The 15,135-nt window shown below is 45.7% G+C and overlaps 1 protein-coding gene across 4 annotated transcripts in view; it reads left to right on the top strand.

Annotated features, from left to right (window-relative positions):
- Positions 1–15,135, top strand: part of cnksr2a (connector enhancer of kinase suppressor of Ras 2a) — an 842,905-nt gene that overhangs the window by 501,013 nt on the left and 326,757 nt on the right. For all 4 annotated transcript variants that reach the window (XM_072514072.1, XM_072514071.1, XM_072514073.1 and 1 more), the window contains exon 9: positions 4,536–4,682. In XM_072514072.1, coding sequence (XP_072370173.1) covers positions 4,536–4,682 — 147 coding nt within the window. The remainder of the gene's footprint in view (positions 1–4,535; positions 4,683–15,135) is intronic.

Here is a 15,135-nt window from a genome sequence, read left to right as displayed (position 1 = left end):
TCTGAAATACACTGCCTGAGTGCATGGTGAAGGCAGATTGAACTGAACCATTCAAAAGGGAATTAGACTGTTATTAGAAAAGGAAGAATGTGCAGGGTTTCGGGGGGAAGTCAAGAGAATGGCAGTCCGTGAAATGCTCATTTGGAGAGCTGGTGCAGACACGATGGGTCGAATGGCATCTTTCTGTGTTTAACAATTCTGTGATTAATCAGATGCATTATAAAGCAATCCTTCAGATTATAATCAAAGAAATAAAATAGTGTGGCTCACTTCTGAATTACTACGAATCACAATGACTATCTCTGGACCTCCAATTGTAACCATTTTATTTTTGGATATGTACAGTTTAACTTTTTTTTCATGGTTGGTAATATTTAATTTGTGCAATATTCCACATGATCATAACTTCAATACATATTAACAATAATAATTTTCAGCATTTCCTATGGCTTGGTAAGGTAAAAATGATTGAAATTTGAATTGGACTTTAAAGGAAATGGATGGTGATGATTGCTTCACATCAGAAATGGAAAACTGCAGGAATCTAGTGGAAAAGTAGAATACTGCAGATGCTGGAAATCTGAAATGAAAACAGAATATGCTGGAAATACTCCAGGTCAGGAAGCATCTATGGAGAGAGAAATTGGAATGAATTTAGTGTACCTTTGTGCACGTCCTCATTAGCAAGTATGTATTTGCTTCAGTACGCAGATCAAAATTCTACACTATTCCGGGTGTGGCTCACCAAACTCCTGTCAAAGTGCAGTCAGAATTTTTAAATCTTGCACTCCAATCTCCTTGCAATAAAGGCTAACATACTATTTGCCTGTCTAATTGCTTGTTGTAAATGCATGTTAACTTTGTGTTTTACCGAAGACACCCAATCCCTTTGAACACCAATGTTCCTTGCAGTATCCTACTAGTAATACCTTTTCTCAACTTGAAAATGACTTCTTTATTCCTACTCTTCATTTTTTGTCCTTTAATCAATCCTCTAATTATGCAAATATAGAATCCCCAATCCCATGATCCTTTATGTTGTGTGACAACCTTTCGTGAGACAAATGATAACATAACAGCTTCATCTTAAAATGTATTTTAATAAAGTAAGTGTCAGCATAGGTTCATAAAGACCTCCATGTTGAATACCTGATGACAGATTACTACTATCGAGGGCAACATCTGTGTAAATATTTGAATTTTTGATCATTGAAATTATAATATATTTATCTGAATTATTACATGAGAGATAGGTTGCCTGAATATAGGGCTGAAGGGAAAGGGATGAGATGGGAGGGGAGAATACTAACTTATTGTCCAACTCTAACCTTTTTTGCCTCGTATTACTGAAATCATGAAATTGTGGTTTACTTCCTAGTGTTAGTTTTCTCTTGTGAACCTGTCCTTATTATAGAGTTACAGGTCGCCAGTGTTCTTGGATATTCTTTGCATTTTCACTCTTGGTAATTTCATAACATTTCTCAATATTTACATGAACGATGTGCTGTTCAAAAACTGCCTTTGAATTCAACACTCATTCAATATGTTGTTCTATTTATAAATTTAAAATTATGTTTTTCTCCTCAGTGGTGGGAAAATATAGAGAAAATGCAATGGAAGATGAATATATGAATATATTGTTAATATTGTTAAGGATGAGATTTCTAAATTCTTGGAAGTGCAGGGTCGGATTAGGACAAGTCAGCATGGATTTAGTAAGGGGAGGTCGTGCCTGACAAACCTGTTAGAGTTCTTTGAAGAGATAACAAATAGGTTAGACCAAGGAGAGCCAATGGATGTTATCTATCTTGACTTCCAAAAGGCCTTTGATAAGGTGCCTCACGGGAGACTGCTGAGTAAAATAAGGGCCCATGGTATTCGAGGCAAGGTACTAACATGGATTGACGATAGGCTGTCAGGCAGAAGGCAGAGAGTTGGGATAAAAGGTTCTTTTTCGGAATGGCAACCGGTGACGAGTGGTGTCCCGCAGGGTTCAGTGTTGGGGCCACAGCTGTTCTCTTTATATATTAACGATCTAGATGACGGGACTGGGGCATTCTGGCTAAGTTTGCCGATGATACAAAGATAGGTGGAGGGGCAGGTAGTATGGAGGAGGTGGGGAGGCTGCAGAAAGATTTAGACAGTTTAAGAGAGTGGTCCAAGAAATGGCTGATGAAATTCAACGTGGGCAAGTCCGAGGTCTTGCACTTTGGAAAAAAGAATAGAGGCATGGACTATTTTCTAAACGGTGACAAAATTCATAATGCTGATGTGCAAAGGGACTTGGGAGTCCTAGTCCAGGATTCTCTAAAGGTAAACTTGCAGGTTGAGTCCGTAATTAAGAAAGCAAATGCAATGTTGTCATTCATCTCAAGAGGCTTAGAATATAAAAGCAGGGATGTACTTCTGAAGCTTTATAAAGCATTAGTTAGGCCCCATTTAGAATACTGTGAGCAATTTTGGGCCCCACACCTCAGGAAGGACATACTGGCACTGGAGCGGGTCCAGCGGAGATTCACACGGATGATCCCAGGAATGGTAGGCCTAACATACGATGAACGTCTGAGGATCCTGGGATTATATTCATTGGAGTTTAGGAGGTTGAGGGGAGATCTAATAGAAACTTACAAGATAATGAATGGCTTAGATAGGGTGAATGTAGGGAAGTTGTTTCCATTAGCAGGGGAGACTAGGACCCGGGGGCACAGCCTTAGAATAAAAGGGAGTCACTTTAGAACAGAGATGAGGAGAAATTTCTTCAGCCAGAGAGTGGTGGGTCTGTGGAATTCATTGCCACAGAGGGCGGTGGAGGCCGGGACGTTGAGTGTCTTTAAGACAGAAGTTGATAAATTCTTGATTTCTCGAGGAATTAAGGGCTATGGAGAGAGAGTGGGTAAATGGAGTTGAAATCAGCCATGATTGAATGGTGGAGTGGACTCGATGGGCCGAATGGCCGTACTTCCACTCCTATGTCTTATGGTCTTATATATTGTACATAAAAAATGGTATAATCCAAGAAAAAAATGACTTCCATTATCTTTTAACAATAGAATGAGAAAACAATATTGAAGGACGGGAGAACTTGGAAATGAAGTGTTAAGTACAATTGTGGTGAATGGGAATTAGAAACAGAAAAGAGCCATTTGGCCCATCAAGCCAACTTTCTCATAAAAACAAAAAATGCTGGAAATACTCGGCAGGTCAGGCAGCAAATGTACAGAAGATAACAGAATTAATGTTTCAGGTCATGACCTTTCATCAAAAAACAGCATTATCGTTATTTTTGGGGTAAGAGGCAAAGAAGGTCAGAGTTGGACAATACGTTAGCAGCACCCCCTCATTCTCTCACCGGTCTCACTATGCTCTCACTCTAAGGCTTACTCATTTACCTTCCCCTGGTCTTTCTGTGCGCTCACTTCTTGCTTGCTCTTTTAACCTCGCGCTTGTCACTTTGTGCTCTCACTCTCAAGCCCACTCATTTTTCCTCCTAATGGTCTCGTTATGTTCTCACTCTCAAATGTACTCTTTAACCCTCTAGCTGGTCTTGATATGCTGTCACTCTCGAGCCTGCTCTTTTTACATCTCACTGGTCATGCTGTGCTCTCATTCTTGGGTTTACTCTTTTACATTCTTGCTGGTCACCCTTTGCTCTGACTCATGAGCCTGCTCTTTTATCCCTCTGCCAGTCTTGCTGAGCTCTTACTCTCTAGGCTGCTGTACTGACATCTCACTGGCTTCACTGTGCTCTCATTCTCGAGCTTGGTCTTTTGATGTCTCGCTGGTCTCACTGTGCTCTCACTCTCTAGGCTGTTGTTTGTCCTCTCGCTGGTCTCACTGTGCCCTCATTCTCTATGCTGCTCTTTTGATGCCTCGCTGGTCCCACTGTGGTCTCACTCTCTTTTGATGTCGCGCTGATTACACTGTGCCCTTACTTTCTAGCCACTCTTTTATCCTCCCATCAGTCCTGCTGAGCTCTCACTCTCGAGCCTGCTGTCTTATCCTCTCACTGGTCCTGCTCAAACTAGTTTGAGATATGAAAACGTTTGTGCTCTTGCAGCTTAATCTTTTGGAATATATAAGTGAGGAATTGTGATACCAAGTTTATTTCTATGTATGCACCTCAAAATAACGTCATACCTTTTATTTCGGAGAGACATATTTTGTATTGTAAATATGTGGCTGATATTACCGGTGTACAAGCACCATTAAAATGCTTATTTTATAATTTCTCAGTGCTCAGAATGCTCATTTTAAATGGTCAACCAGATGTGAAGTGGAAGTCAGCCATTCTCTGACATTGCCTTATCTTGGAGTCACCAAGCATTGAGAGCCATTCCATTATCTTTTTACATGAGAAACCTTTCAGACTATGCTAATTGTTTTTATACTACTTACTTTTTATAATTTGTGTTAATGTTTGTTTGTTGCCAAGTGTCGTTTAGAGTAATCTATTGGGACACTAATGAGGTATTTTTTGCTTTCACTTTTGTTGTAGTTTTTTTAAATCCTTTTTTATTTTTGCTGTTGGGTTCTAGGTAGGATGGCAGTTGAAAAACTTGGTAAATGCGCTTCGAGAGGATCCCAGTGGGGTCATCTTAACCTTAAAGAAACGACCTCAGAGCATGCTCACCTCGGCACCTGCTTTGCTTAAGAACATGAGATGGAAACCTCTTGCACTGCAGGTAAACTAAACTTAATTTTGCATTTAGCAGAATCCCTTTATTTTGGGCACCTAATATTCATCAAGTTACACGTGATTGCAATGTAATACTTCTTTAAAACTACCTACCCTAAAATGCTCATGTTGAACATATATTGCTTCTTGCTTCAGGGATGTATTTAAATTATTGTAGAAGTCAGAATCTTAATTTGTTGATCATCAGAAGTAGCCAGAATTAGCAATTCTCATCCTCTCACTGTCCAGTACTACGACTGCAGAAACTCCCAGACCAATTCTATGTTCCAGTTCTTCTGAAGTGACATATCAATATTGCTCTTGTCAATAGGATTAGGAGCTGTCATGTTTTGTAAAATACAATATTTGCTTGTTTTTCAAACTGCAGAATATTGTTGTTTCAACAAGTGTAGCCATCTTTGAATCATCCAATAGAAGGCTCCTGAAGTAAAGGAAAGGGACCCTTTGCTTACGATCAGGGTTTGTCTTCTCTAATATTCGCCATGCCTGTGAAACCTTAAATTCCCTCAGTATCTATCTGGCTGTGGCTGAAGGCCCAAGCCAATACTTCAGTCTCTCCCATTTTTAAAAAGTTGAAAATTGTTGGCTAATAGCTGAGTGACAATTTGTGAGTTGTAACGGAAATGCCAATGCAACAAAAATGCCGACTGCAATTAGGCTTGTTATCCTAAGAACCATCTCCCAAGAAGCCTTGTAGTTTTTATTTCCTGTTGCTTTACATCTACCTGTAAATTTCCTCTGTATATCCTAGTAAGGCTAACTGAAAACTGAACTATAATTGAAGGGAAATGTGGTGCTGGAGCCTGGGTCTTATGAACTTTCCACATGTAACAAAAATGTAATTTTAAAAGTATATTTTTATTTGAAGTAAAACTTATGAAGTTGCTCAGCAATGGAGATCAGGGGCGAAATTCTCCGGAAACGGCGCGATGTCCGCCGACTGGCGCCCAAAACGGCACAAATCAGACGGGCATCGCGCCGCCCCAAAGGTGCGGAATGCTCCGCATCTTTGGGGGCCGAGCCCCAACCTTAAGGGGTTAGGTCGGCGCCGGACGAATTTCCGCCCCGCCGGCTGGCGGAAAAGGCCTTTGGTGCCCCGCCAGCTGGCGCAGAAATGACATCTCCGGGCAGCGCACGTGCGGGAGCGTCAGCGACCGCTGACGGCATTCCCATGCATGCGCAGTGGAGGGAGTCTCTTCTGCCTCCGCCATGGTGGAGACCGTGGCGAAGGCGGAAGGGAAAGAGTGCCCCCACAGGGCACAGGCCCGCCCGCGGATCGGTGGGCCCCGATCGCGGGCCAGGCCACCGTGGGGGCACCCCCCGAGGCCAGATCGCCCCGCGCCCCCCCAGGACCCCGGAGCCCGCCCGCGCCGCCTTGTCTCGCCGGTAAGGTAGGTGGTTTAATCTACGCCGGCGGGACAGGCATTTTAGCGGCGGGACTTCGGCCCATCCGGGCTGGAGAATCGCGCGGGGGGGGCCCGCCAATCGGCGCGGCGCGATTCCCGCCCCCGCCGAATCTCCGGTGCCGGAGACTTCGGCAACCGGCGGGGGCGGGATTCACGCCAGCCCCCGGCGATTCTCCGTCCCGGTGGGTGGTCGGAGAATCTCGCCCCAGGCCTTTAAGGAATCTGTATTGCTGCAACTTCAGTGACATTGTTGACCAAAAGAAGCTGCAGGCATTCCAGTGCAGCTACAATTCCTTCAGCTGGGTTGCAAACTCAGACCAACTGCTCCTCCCAACGCCCCAGGTAACTATCTGAAAGACACTAAAAAGATCACTTCGCTGCTCAGTGTGTCTACTCCACAAAATCTTTTCAAGGTGCAAGAGCATCATGAACAGATACCACCAGCTGGATTCTCCGTTTCTGCAACTAAGTGTTGAGGCCAACGGAGAATTTTACGTCAGGAAAATCGGCGCCACACCTACACCAATTCCACTACCGGTGAGGGGCCATGTGGAATACCATCGGTTCCCATGAAAAACGGTGTGGGATTCACCAGGTCCGTGATTGACACTCGCAATGTTGACAAGCTGCAGCCACGCATAAAAATACACTCCCCACACACACTTATCAAAGCCAAAAAGATGGGACAGGTTGTGCTGGAGCGCCCATACAGCTGATGGACACTGTCCGTATGCCCTATCTCTCTCTCAGCAGCCACAACATCAGGTTCACAATTTTTGAGACCACAGGTGGATCGTGCCGTCAAGAACTCGGCCCATTGGAGGAGGAGAATCACAGGTGGGCCCACTAATGATATGCAAACGGTGTTTAAAGTACGTGTGGCATGCATCGCATTGATGCCATTTTGAGGTGATGGAGCATCGCGATTTGGGGTCAAACCATGACTGCCGCGATTTCAGCGTTGGAAGCTATTCTCTGCCCGATCGCATGCCCCGATTTTTGAGTCAGCTAACAGAGAATCCCCCCTCACAAATCCAAACTGTAACTGCAGGAGGAAACTGAAGTCCACAGTGGAATCTTTCAGTACCTTTAAGAAATCTAATGTGAGGGGAGGAGCAACATTACAGAGCTTCAGCAATTGAACCCGGCTGTGGAAAATTTGTGATCGAATGTTCATTTCTCTTGAACTAAATATACTAATAAAAACATAACTCCTCGGAATACATTAACGCGTGAGTGCTTTACATTGATAATCCATGAACTTCACTTCTTCTTTAAGCAAAGCAGCAATTTTACACCTTGAGATACTTTGGACAAATAAATTATCATATGTTAAATAAATATTTGATTCCTTTGTTTTTAGTGCTTGTTCAATAAATACTTTTGGTGTTGGAGTTTAAGATTTTTGTCTTTGCAGCAAACTAAAGCATATTGACTTGAAGAGCAAACACAATGTGCAAAATTCTTAAGCCCCTCCACGGCAGGTTTCGCTGCACAGAGGCGGTTCACCATTGGCCGTCGGCAAGATTTTTCAGTCCTGCCGAAATCAATGGCAGCTTACATTCCTCATCCATATCAGGAATCTGCAGCAGAGGATGACTTCATCAGGACCGAGGATCCCGCTAGTGGAAAGAGCTGAAGAATTCTGCCCAATACATGATATTTTATATGTAACCACTGTGAAAACTGGCAATTAATTTGCAACCCATCCACAAACATTCACTCCCTTCACCACCATCACACAGCAGTAGCAGTGTGTACCATCATCAAAATGCACTGAAGGAACTCACCAAGGGTCCTTTGATGGAGGCTCTCAAACCCACGACTGCTACCACCTAGAAGGACAAGAGCAGCAGATACATGGGAACACCACCACCTGCAAGTTCCCTCCAATCCACTCACCATCCTAGCTTGGACATTTATCACCATTCCTTCAGTATTGCAATTCCCTCCCTAACAGCACTGTGGATGTACCTGCACCACATGGACTGCGACGGTTCAAGAAGGCACCTCACCACCACCTTCTAAAGAACAGGTAGGGATTGGCAATAAATGCTGGCCTAGCCAGCGATGCCCAGATCCTTCGAATGACCCCATTCCAGGTTATTTTTCCACCGTCAAGTCATTAGATTCCCTCCATGTGCAATATTAAACTGTTCTGCTGAGGAGGTCTCAAAGTTGATGTTGCTGAAGTTGGCCGCATCCTTCCGGAAACATGCTAGTGGAGTTTCCACTTCAGTCACAATCAGCAATCCTGGCACAAATTGCAATCAACATTCTGCTAATTCCTGGACGTGAATTTGCTCCCGCTCAGACTCACTTTGATGTCACTGAATGTAAAACCTATCATGAACCAGTGCAATCAGTTAGCGTTTCAGTTCAGAATTATTGTTTTAAAAGTTTACATTAAGAAATATTACTTGTTGTCTTTCAGAGGGGTAACTGGGTGCAATTTCATTAATAGGGCTGAAAATTGATTTATCACAAAAAAATAAGCATTCACCTGATTTCAAGTAACTGAAAATGACTTTTAAAAAATTATACAGATCCATTTATTACTTGCATTAGTGAGCAGTAGTCAGTTGTTTGGTAAAGCATTTGTAATATTTAAACTCTTTTGAAAGGTGTCTATTAGTTCCCATGCCCCTAAAAAGGTCTTAATTCTAAGAACCTCCTTGAAGGCCTGTGGTCAGCATAAGTAGTGTGAACTCATGATAGTGGTTAAGTTCATCCTGGGAATGGCGAATCTTGTGGACATGGACAGGAGAAGCAGACGTGTTCCTCTTGAAAATTACAAGAGAGGTTTAGGCCTTTCTCGAGGGAACGGCTGGGGGTGCAAAAATCCTAGAACATGTTCCCCACATGTATGTACATGTCATTGTGCTGTCATGGGTTACACAATGGTGCTAAGGCTGTAGGTGCTTCCTGGGTACTTTCCATAGGAACGGGACGTAGATTGGCAGCATGGTAATAATACCCAGTAGTAGTTTAAATAGGTATGTTCTTATGCAACCAGGTGGAAAACTGATCCTTGCGATCTTCCACCAGAAATTCACAGAGAATTAAAATCAACCCCCATTATTCCCATTGCAGTTATTATTTTCAACAGGAAAAAACTTGCATTAAAGTAGGGCCTTTCATGACTGCAAGATGTCCTGAAGTGATTTACAATCAATGAAGTATTTTTAAAATGTGGTTACTGTTGTACTGTTGTTCTGTGGGAAACATGGCAGCCAATACGGGCACAGCAAGCTCCCACAAACAATGTGGCATTGACCAAATACCCTCCAATTTTTGTGATGTTAATTGGGGCTTAAATATTGGCCATATCACCGGGTAGGAGATATTTCAGGAGTTTGGAATCAATTCCTGTGAAATAAATAATAATCAAAGAAAAGAGGTAGCAAAAAGGTTATTCAGTGTATAGACCCCTAAACAGTAACCACACTATAGGAAATGTAGTATGTAAAAAGAATAGAGCAATAATTATGGGTGACTTTTATCTTTATATTGATTGAGTTGAGTAAGTCGGAAAGGGTAGCTGCGACAACAATGTCAAAGAGCACATTAGGGATAGTTTCCGAGAGCAATATCTCATGGAACCAATCAGGGTACAGGTTATCTTGGACCTGGTAAGGGGAAATGAGGCAGGTTTAGTAAATGACCTCAGAGCAAAAGATACACTAGGAAGTAGTGATCATAATATGATAGAATTTAATATTCAGTTCGAGAGTGAGAAACTTTGGGTTGGAAACAATTGTGTTTAAATTAAATAAAAGGAATTACAATGAAATGAAGATAGAGTTAGCTAAAGTGGACTGGGCGGATAGATGAGCAGAAAAGACAGCAAACAAACAGTGACAGCCATTTAAGGAGGTAATTCATGCCGCTCAGCAAAAACATATCCCAGTAAGGAGGAAAGATTCTAAGAGAAGGCTAACCACGGCTAACCAAAGAAGTTAAGGAGAGTATTAAGTTATAGGAAAAAGCATATCAGGAGACAAAAGTCAGTGATAGTCCCAAAGACGGGGATAAATTCAGAAAATGGGGGAGGAATTAAATACCATACCCATCACTAGAGAAGTAGTATTGGACAGACTAATGGGGGTAAAGGCGGGTAAGCCCCCTGACCCTGATGGCTTGCATCCCAAGATCATAAAAGAAGTAGCTACAGAAATAGTGGATGCATTGGTTGTATTTTTCCAAAAATCTTTGAATCCTGATGAAGTACTGGAGGATTGGAAAACTGCCAACGTGACACCCTATTAAAAAGGGAGGGAGGCAAAAAGTGAGTAACTATGTGCCAATTAACCCAACATCTTTTGTTGGAACAAATGTTGGAATCATTTATTAAGGAAGTCATGCACATTTGGAAATTCATAATCTGATCTGATCAAGCTGGGTCAGCATGAAAGGGAAATTGTATCTGACTAATTTATTTGAGTTTTCAAAGAAATCTCAACCAGAATGGATGGAGGGGAACCAGTAGATGTGTTGTATTTGGACTTCCAGAAGGCGTTTGACAAGGTACCTCACAAAAGATTGCATCATAAGATCATAGCCCATGGTATTAGAGGTAGTATATTGGCATGGATTGCGAATTGGTTAATGGGTAAGAAACAGTGAGTGGGGCTAAGGTTTTTCAGGTTGGCGACCGGTAACTAGTGGCGTTCCACTGGGCTCAATGCTGGGACTGCACTGTTTACAATATATATTAATATTAATGACTTGGAGAAAAGAAGAGAATGTACTGCAGCCAAATTGGCGAATGAAAACAAAATAGTTGAGAAGGAAAGTTGTGAGAGGGATACAAGTAGTTTGCAAAGCGATATTGATAGGTTAAATAAGTGGGCAAAAAAGTTGACAAAGGATATTTCCCCTCAGGGGAGAGTACAGGATCAGAGGATGTTGTCTCAGAATAAAAGGGTATCAATTTAAGATTCTGATGAGGAGGGTTGTGAGTCTTTGGAACTCCTTGTCACAGAGAGCTGTAGGGGCAGAGTCCTTGTGTATATTTAAGGCTGAGATAGATTCTTGATCAGTAAGGGAATCAAGGGTTACGGGGAAAGTGGATGTTACGAATGCTAGATCAGCCATGATCCTATTGAATGACGGAGCAGGCTCGAGGGACCGAATGGCCTACTTCTGTTCCTATTTCTTATGGTCTTAATTGACTGAAGTAATAATGTGTGTGGAGGTGAAGGTTATCATTAGCTGGGGGGTTATTGGGCTCAAGGGCTTCATTTAAAGGGGTAACAATTGATTCACAAATTACCTCAACCCACTCAAACTGTTTCATTGAGTTGAAAGTTTTGCAGTGGCAGCATTTCTTTATCACTGTTCAGTAATGAATTGAAAACGGGTACAATCAACCTCAATAAAAAATGTGCATTTCTCTCGTATGGTGCCAACTAAACCAAGTTCTATTTCGTTCTGAGTTCTTAGTTCACATTGCATTGTTTGCTTTTTGTTTCTTAAACAATGACTTGTTAGCCTATTTATTTCTTTTTGAGACTGTATCTTGCAACCAAAGATCTGTGTACATAAAAAGAAAATTCAGTTCAAAGTTCTTTCCAAAAAATTTAAACTTGTCTGTCATTTCAGTTGACATGAAAGTTAAAATTTTGGAAGCCAATGCTATAAATGTTAATTAATGGCTCACTTGTCTGAATCCAGTTGGAGTAAATATATATATGTAAATATTCCAAGGTGAATGCCCTTAGCTGAAATCACCTCCGCTCGGCCATTTTGCTGCTCCTATTTTGTTGTGTGGAGGTTGCCGCAGGACAGCAGTGATTCCATGTCCCAAGTCTTGGACAATCTATGAGAAATCTCATGGGGAATGTACTACTGGCTAATAGTTTTCATAAATTTTATGAATATTTTAAAACTGAAATTCAAATTAAATGGTATGATAGATATGCTTTCAAAAAATCTATGTTCTAAGGGTGCGAATTTCTCGCTAAATCGCAATTCTCTGTCGCCTCGATAGCGGAGTCAATGGGCGGGATTCTCTGATCAGCGACGCCAAAATCTCGTACGCCGATCGGCTGGAGAATCCACTTTTGCGCCGAAATCGGGAGCGGTGCCGCTTTTGCGATGCTCCGCCCCCTCAAAAATGGCGAACTCCGGGAGTACGCCGCATGCGTATGGACAGCCTCAGGATGTCACCTGAGGCGCACCCCGATACTCCGACCCCAATGGACCGAGTTCCCGACGGCATGGGTCACTCATGGTATTTTTTTCATGGACCCCGTGTGTAGCGCACAATGACTTACGAGAGAGACGAGAAGTGATGAAGTCAATTGAGGCTTTATTAAGCGAGACTTGTCCCCAGCAGTTCAGCAACAGAATGAAGCGGCGGGGAGAAGCTCGGGTTCTTATACTCTGCCTTCAGGGCGGAGCCAGGAGTCAGCAGCCAACCAGGACCCAGGATCTGTCAGCCAATAGCATCACGGCTTCACAGTCCCACATGACCCCTAATACATACCACCACACCGTATGGCCGCCACGGACTGAGTCCACCGCCACCACAGTCGGGGGGGAAGCTGTTCCGCGATGAGGGGGGTCTTTGGCGGGGGCTGGGGGCACCGGTGGGGGGGTGGTCCGGGGGTAGAGAGGGGGGGTTACTTGGGGACAGCATAGGGGGGTACCAGATGGGTGCCATGGAGCGTATCACTGGAATGGGCAACGGCAGCCGACGGTACCAATGACAGCAGGGATAGGTGCCAGGGCCAAGGCCCCCAGGGTACCGGGCACTGACGAGGCCAGCATTGCGGGGATGGGGAGGACCTTGCAGGAGCAGGGTCCGCAGTGCCAATCGGAGGCACCAAGTAGCCTGTTGGACCTAGTTGAGATCGGCGGTATGCACCATGCTAACATGTCATCCTTTTACCCCCTGCAGACAATGGATATTGGAATTTAACCAGCAATGGTGACCTTCCTGCTAGTCGCCACAGCCCTGGGGGATGCCCTGCGGCTGTATGAGCTGGAACTGCTCGAGAAGGAGGAAGCTGCAACAGCAGAGCATGCCCCAGAGGAACAGCAGGCAGCCACCCAAAATGGAGAGCCGGCCACCCAGAATGGAGAGCCGGCCACCCAGCATTCCGAGCAGGAGGAGGTGCAAAGGAGGTACCGCATGAGGCTTTGTGTGTCCCAGCAGCGGCTGTCATTCGACGACCTGCCGGACTGGGCATGCCACCATTGACTCCGGCTGAGCAGGGAGACAGTGTGACAAATTTGCCATATGATGGCACCGCGGGGGTAGGGTGGAGGTGACGGTCGCCCTGAACCTTTCCATGACTGGGTCCTTCCAGGTGCCGAGTGGGGACCTGTCCAAGATCTCAAAGAGCTCAGTGCACAGGTGCATCCGCGCCATCACAGAGGCCCTATATGCCCAGGCGGCTCAATACATCCATTTCAATGTGGACCGAGCCTGCCAGGAAGCCCGGGCAGCTGGGTTCGCTGCCATCGACGGGATGCCCCAGGTCCAGGGGGTGATCGATGTGATGCATGTCTCTCTTCGAGCACCTGCAGATGAAAGGCCACTCTACACCAACCGAAGGGGGTTCCACTTGATGAACGTGTAGCTCATATTTGACCATGAGCTGCGCATCATGCATGTCTGTGCCGATAAGGGGGGTTGGCTCCTGGGTGACTGGGGTTATCCACTGCAGACGTGGCTGCTGACACAGAGCGGCGCTGAGACCCGCTACAACGAAGCCAATGCAGTGACAGGGGTGTGATGGAGTGGTGCTTCGGCCTCCTGAAGATGCAGTTCAGGTGTCTGGACCGCTTTGGAGGGGCCCTCAAGTATGATGCTGAGAGGGTCGCCCTCATCGTGGCAGCCAGACTTCCTCCAACGAGGAAGATGCTGGGGTGATCAAGGAAGGGCAGGACATGGGGCCCAGGCAGTCACAGAGGCCGCATGACGGGTGCACCAGGGCCAACGCGCACGGGACGCTCTGATCGTCTCCATGTTCACCGACTAAGGGGGTGTGGAACTGGCCAGGTGCACGGACACCGCAACCCCCCCCCCCTGTCTGCAAGCCCCTCCGCGATACATACCTGCCGCATTTGGGTTGGCAATAACAGTGGTTCGGGTCCATGGGATGCAGGATGATGATAACCCACCCTGCGATGAGGTCTGGTGCTCCACGTCGCTCGTCAAAACCCTGCCCATGGTAGCACTTCCCACCCTCCAGCTGGGCGGTCCCTGCATGCGAGCTGTTCATCACATCATACGATCCCATCGGATCCCTGGGGTGGCAGTGGTGGGGATGGTCTGGGTTTGGAGGATGGGGAACCCAGCCACCCCCACCCCCAACGGCCGCCCATCCGCTCTATGCCCACTCTCTGGCACAGACTATCCCACCCCTCACGCCCAAATGTCAGAACACCGACAGAGTGAACAGGTGTTTAATGTGCACAAATATCTACAGCTACGTGTCCGAGCCCCTGTAAGTAAACTGTGCCCTGCACCCATACCAATGTAACTGGTATCTAACTTTCTGGCCTTACGGGCCCTCACACTACGTCTAGGTGGATCCCCAGATGGTACAGCAGGAGTGGAGGTGGCCTGTTGTGATTCTCACCCTGTGACCTGGGTCCCCGTTGGCAGCCATCTTCTGGGGGAACCGGGCCTGGATGGGCCCGGCTGCTGCTCGGGTGTCCCTGATGGCGTGGTGCTGCCCAGTTCTGCCCACTGCCCACCAGATGCACCAGGGGCAGGAGGGGGTGCGGGGGGGAGTTTGAGGTGCTGTGATGCTCCAGCACCTCCCCTGCGGGAATCACCAGCACGGGCTCCATCACTTCCTCTACCCTCGGGGTGCCCGATGGTCCCATGGCTACTCCATGGGGGTGCTAAACCCTGAGGCTTCCCCACCACCTGGCGCTGCCAGTTCTGGACGTCCCCTCTGGTCTTGACCAGGGTCTGCATGCTTGCGGCCATGGAGCACAGGGAGTGGACCGTCTCTATCTGGGACTGCACCACATCACGCTGTGACTGTGGCACCACCTTCTGGGTCTGTGATC

Source organism: Scyliorhinus torazame, chromosome 8, assembly GCF_047496885.1.
Source record: "Scyliorhinus torazame isolate Kashiwa2021f chromosome 8, sScyTor2.1, whole genome shotgun sequence".
NCBI classification, from domain to species: Eukaryota; Metazoa; Chordata; class Chondrichthyes; order Carcharhiniformes; family Scyliorhinidae; genus Scyliorhinus; species Scyliorhinus torazame.
The sequence above is the reverse complement of the archived record's forward strand: the minus strand, read 5'-3'. Positions and strand labels throughout refer to the sequence as shown.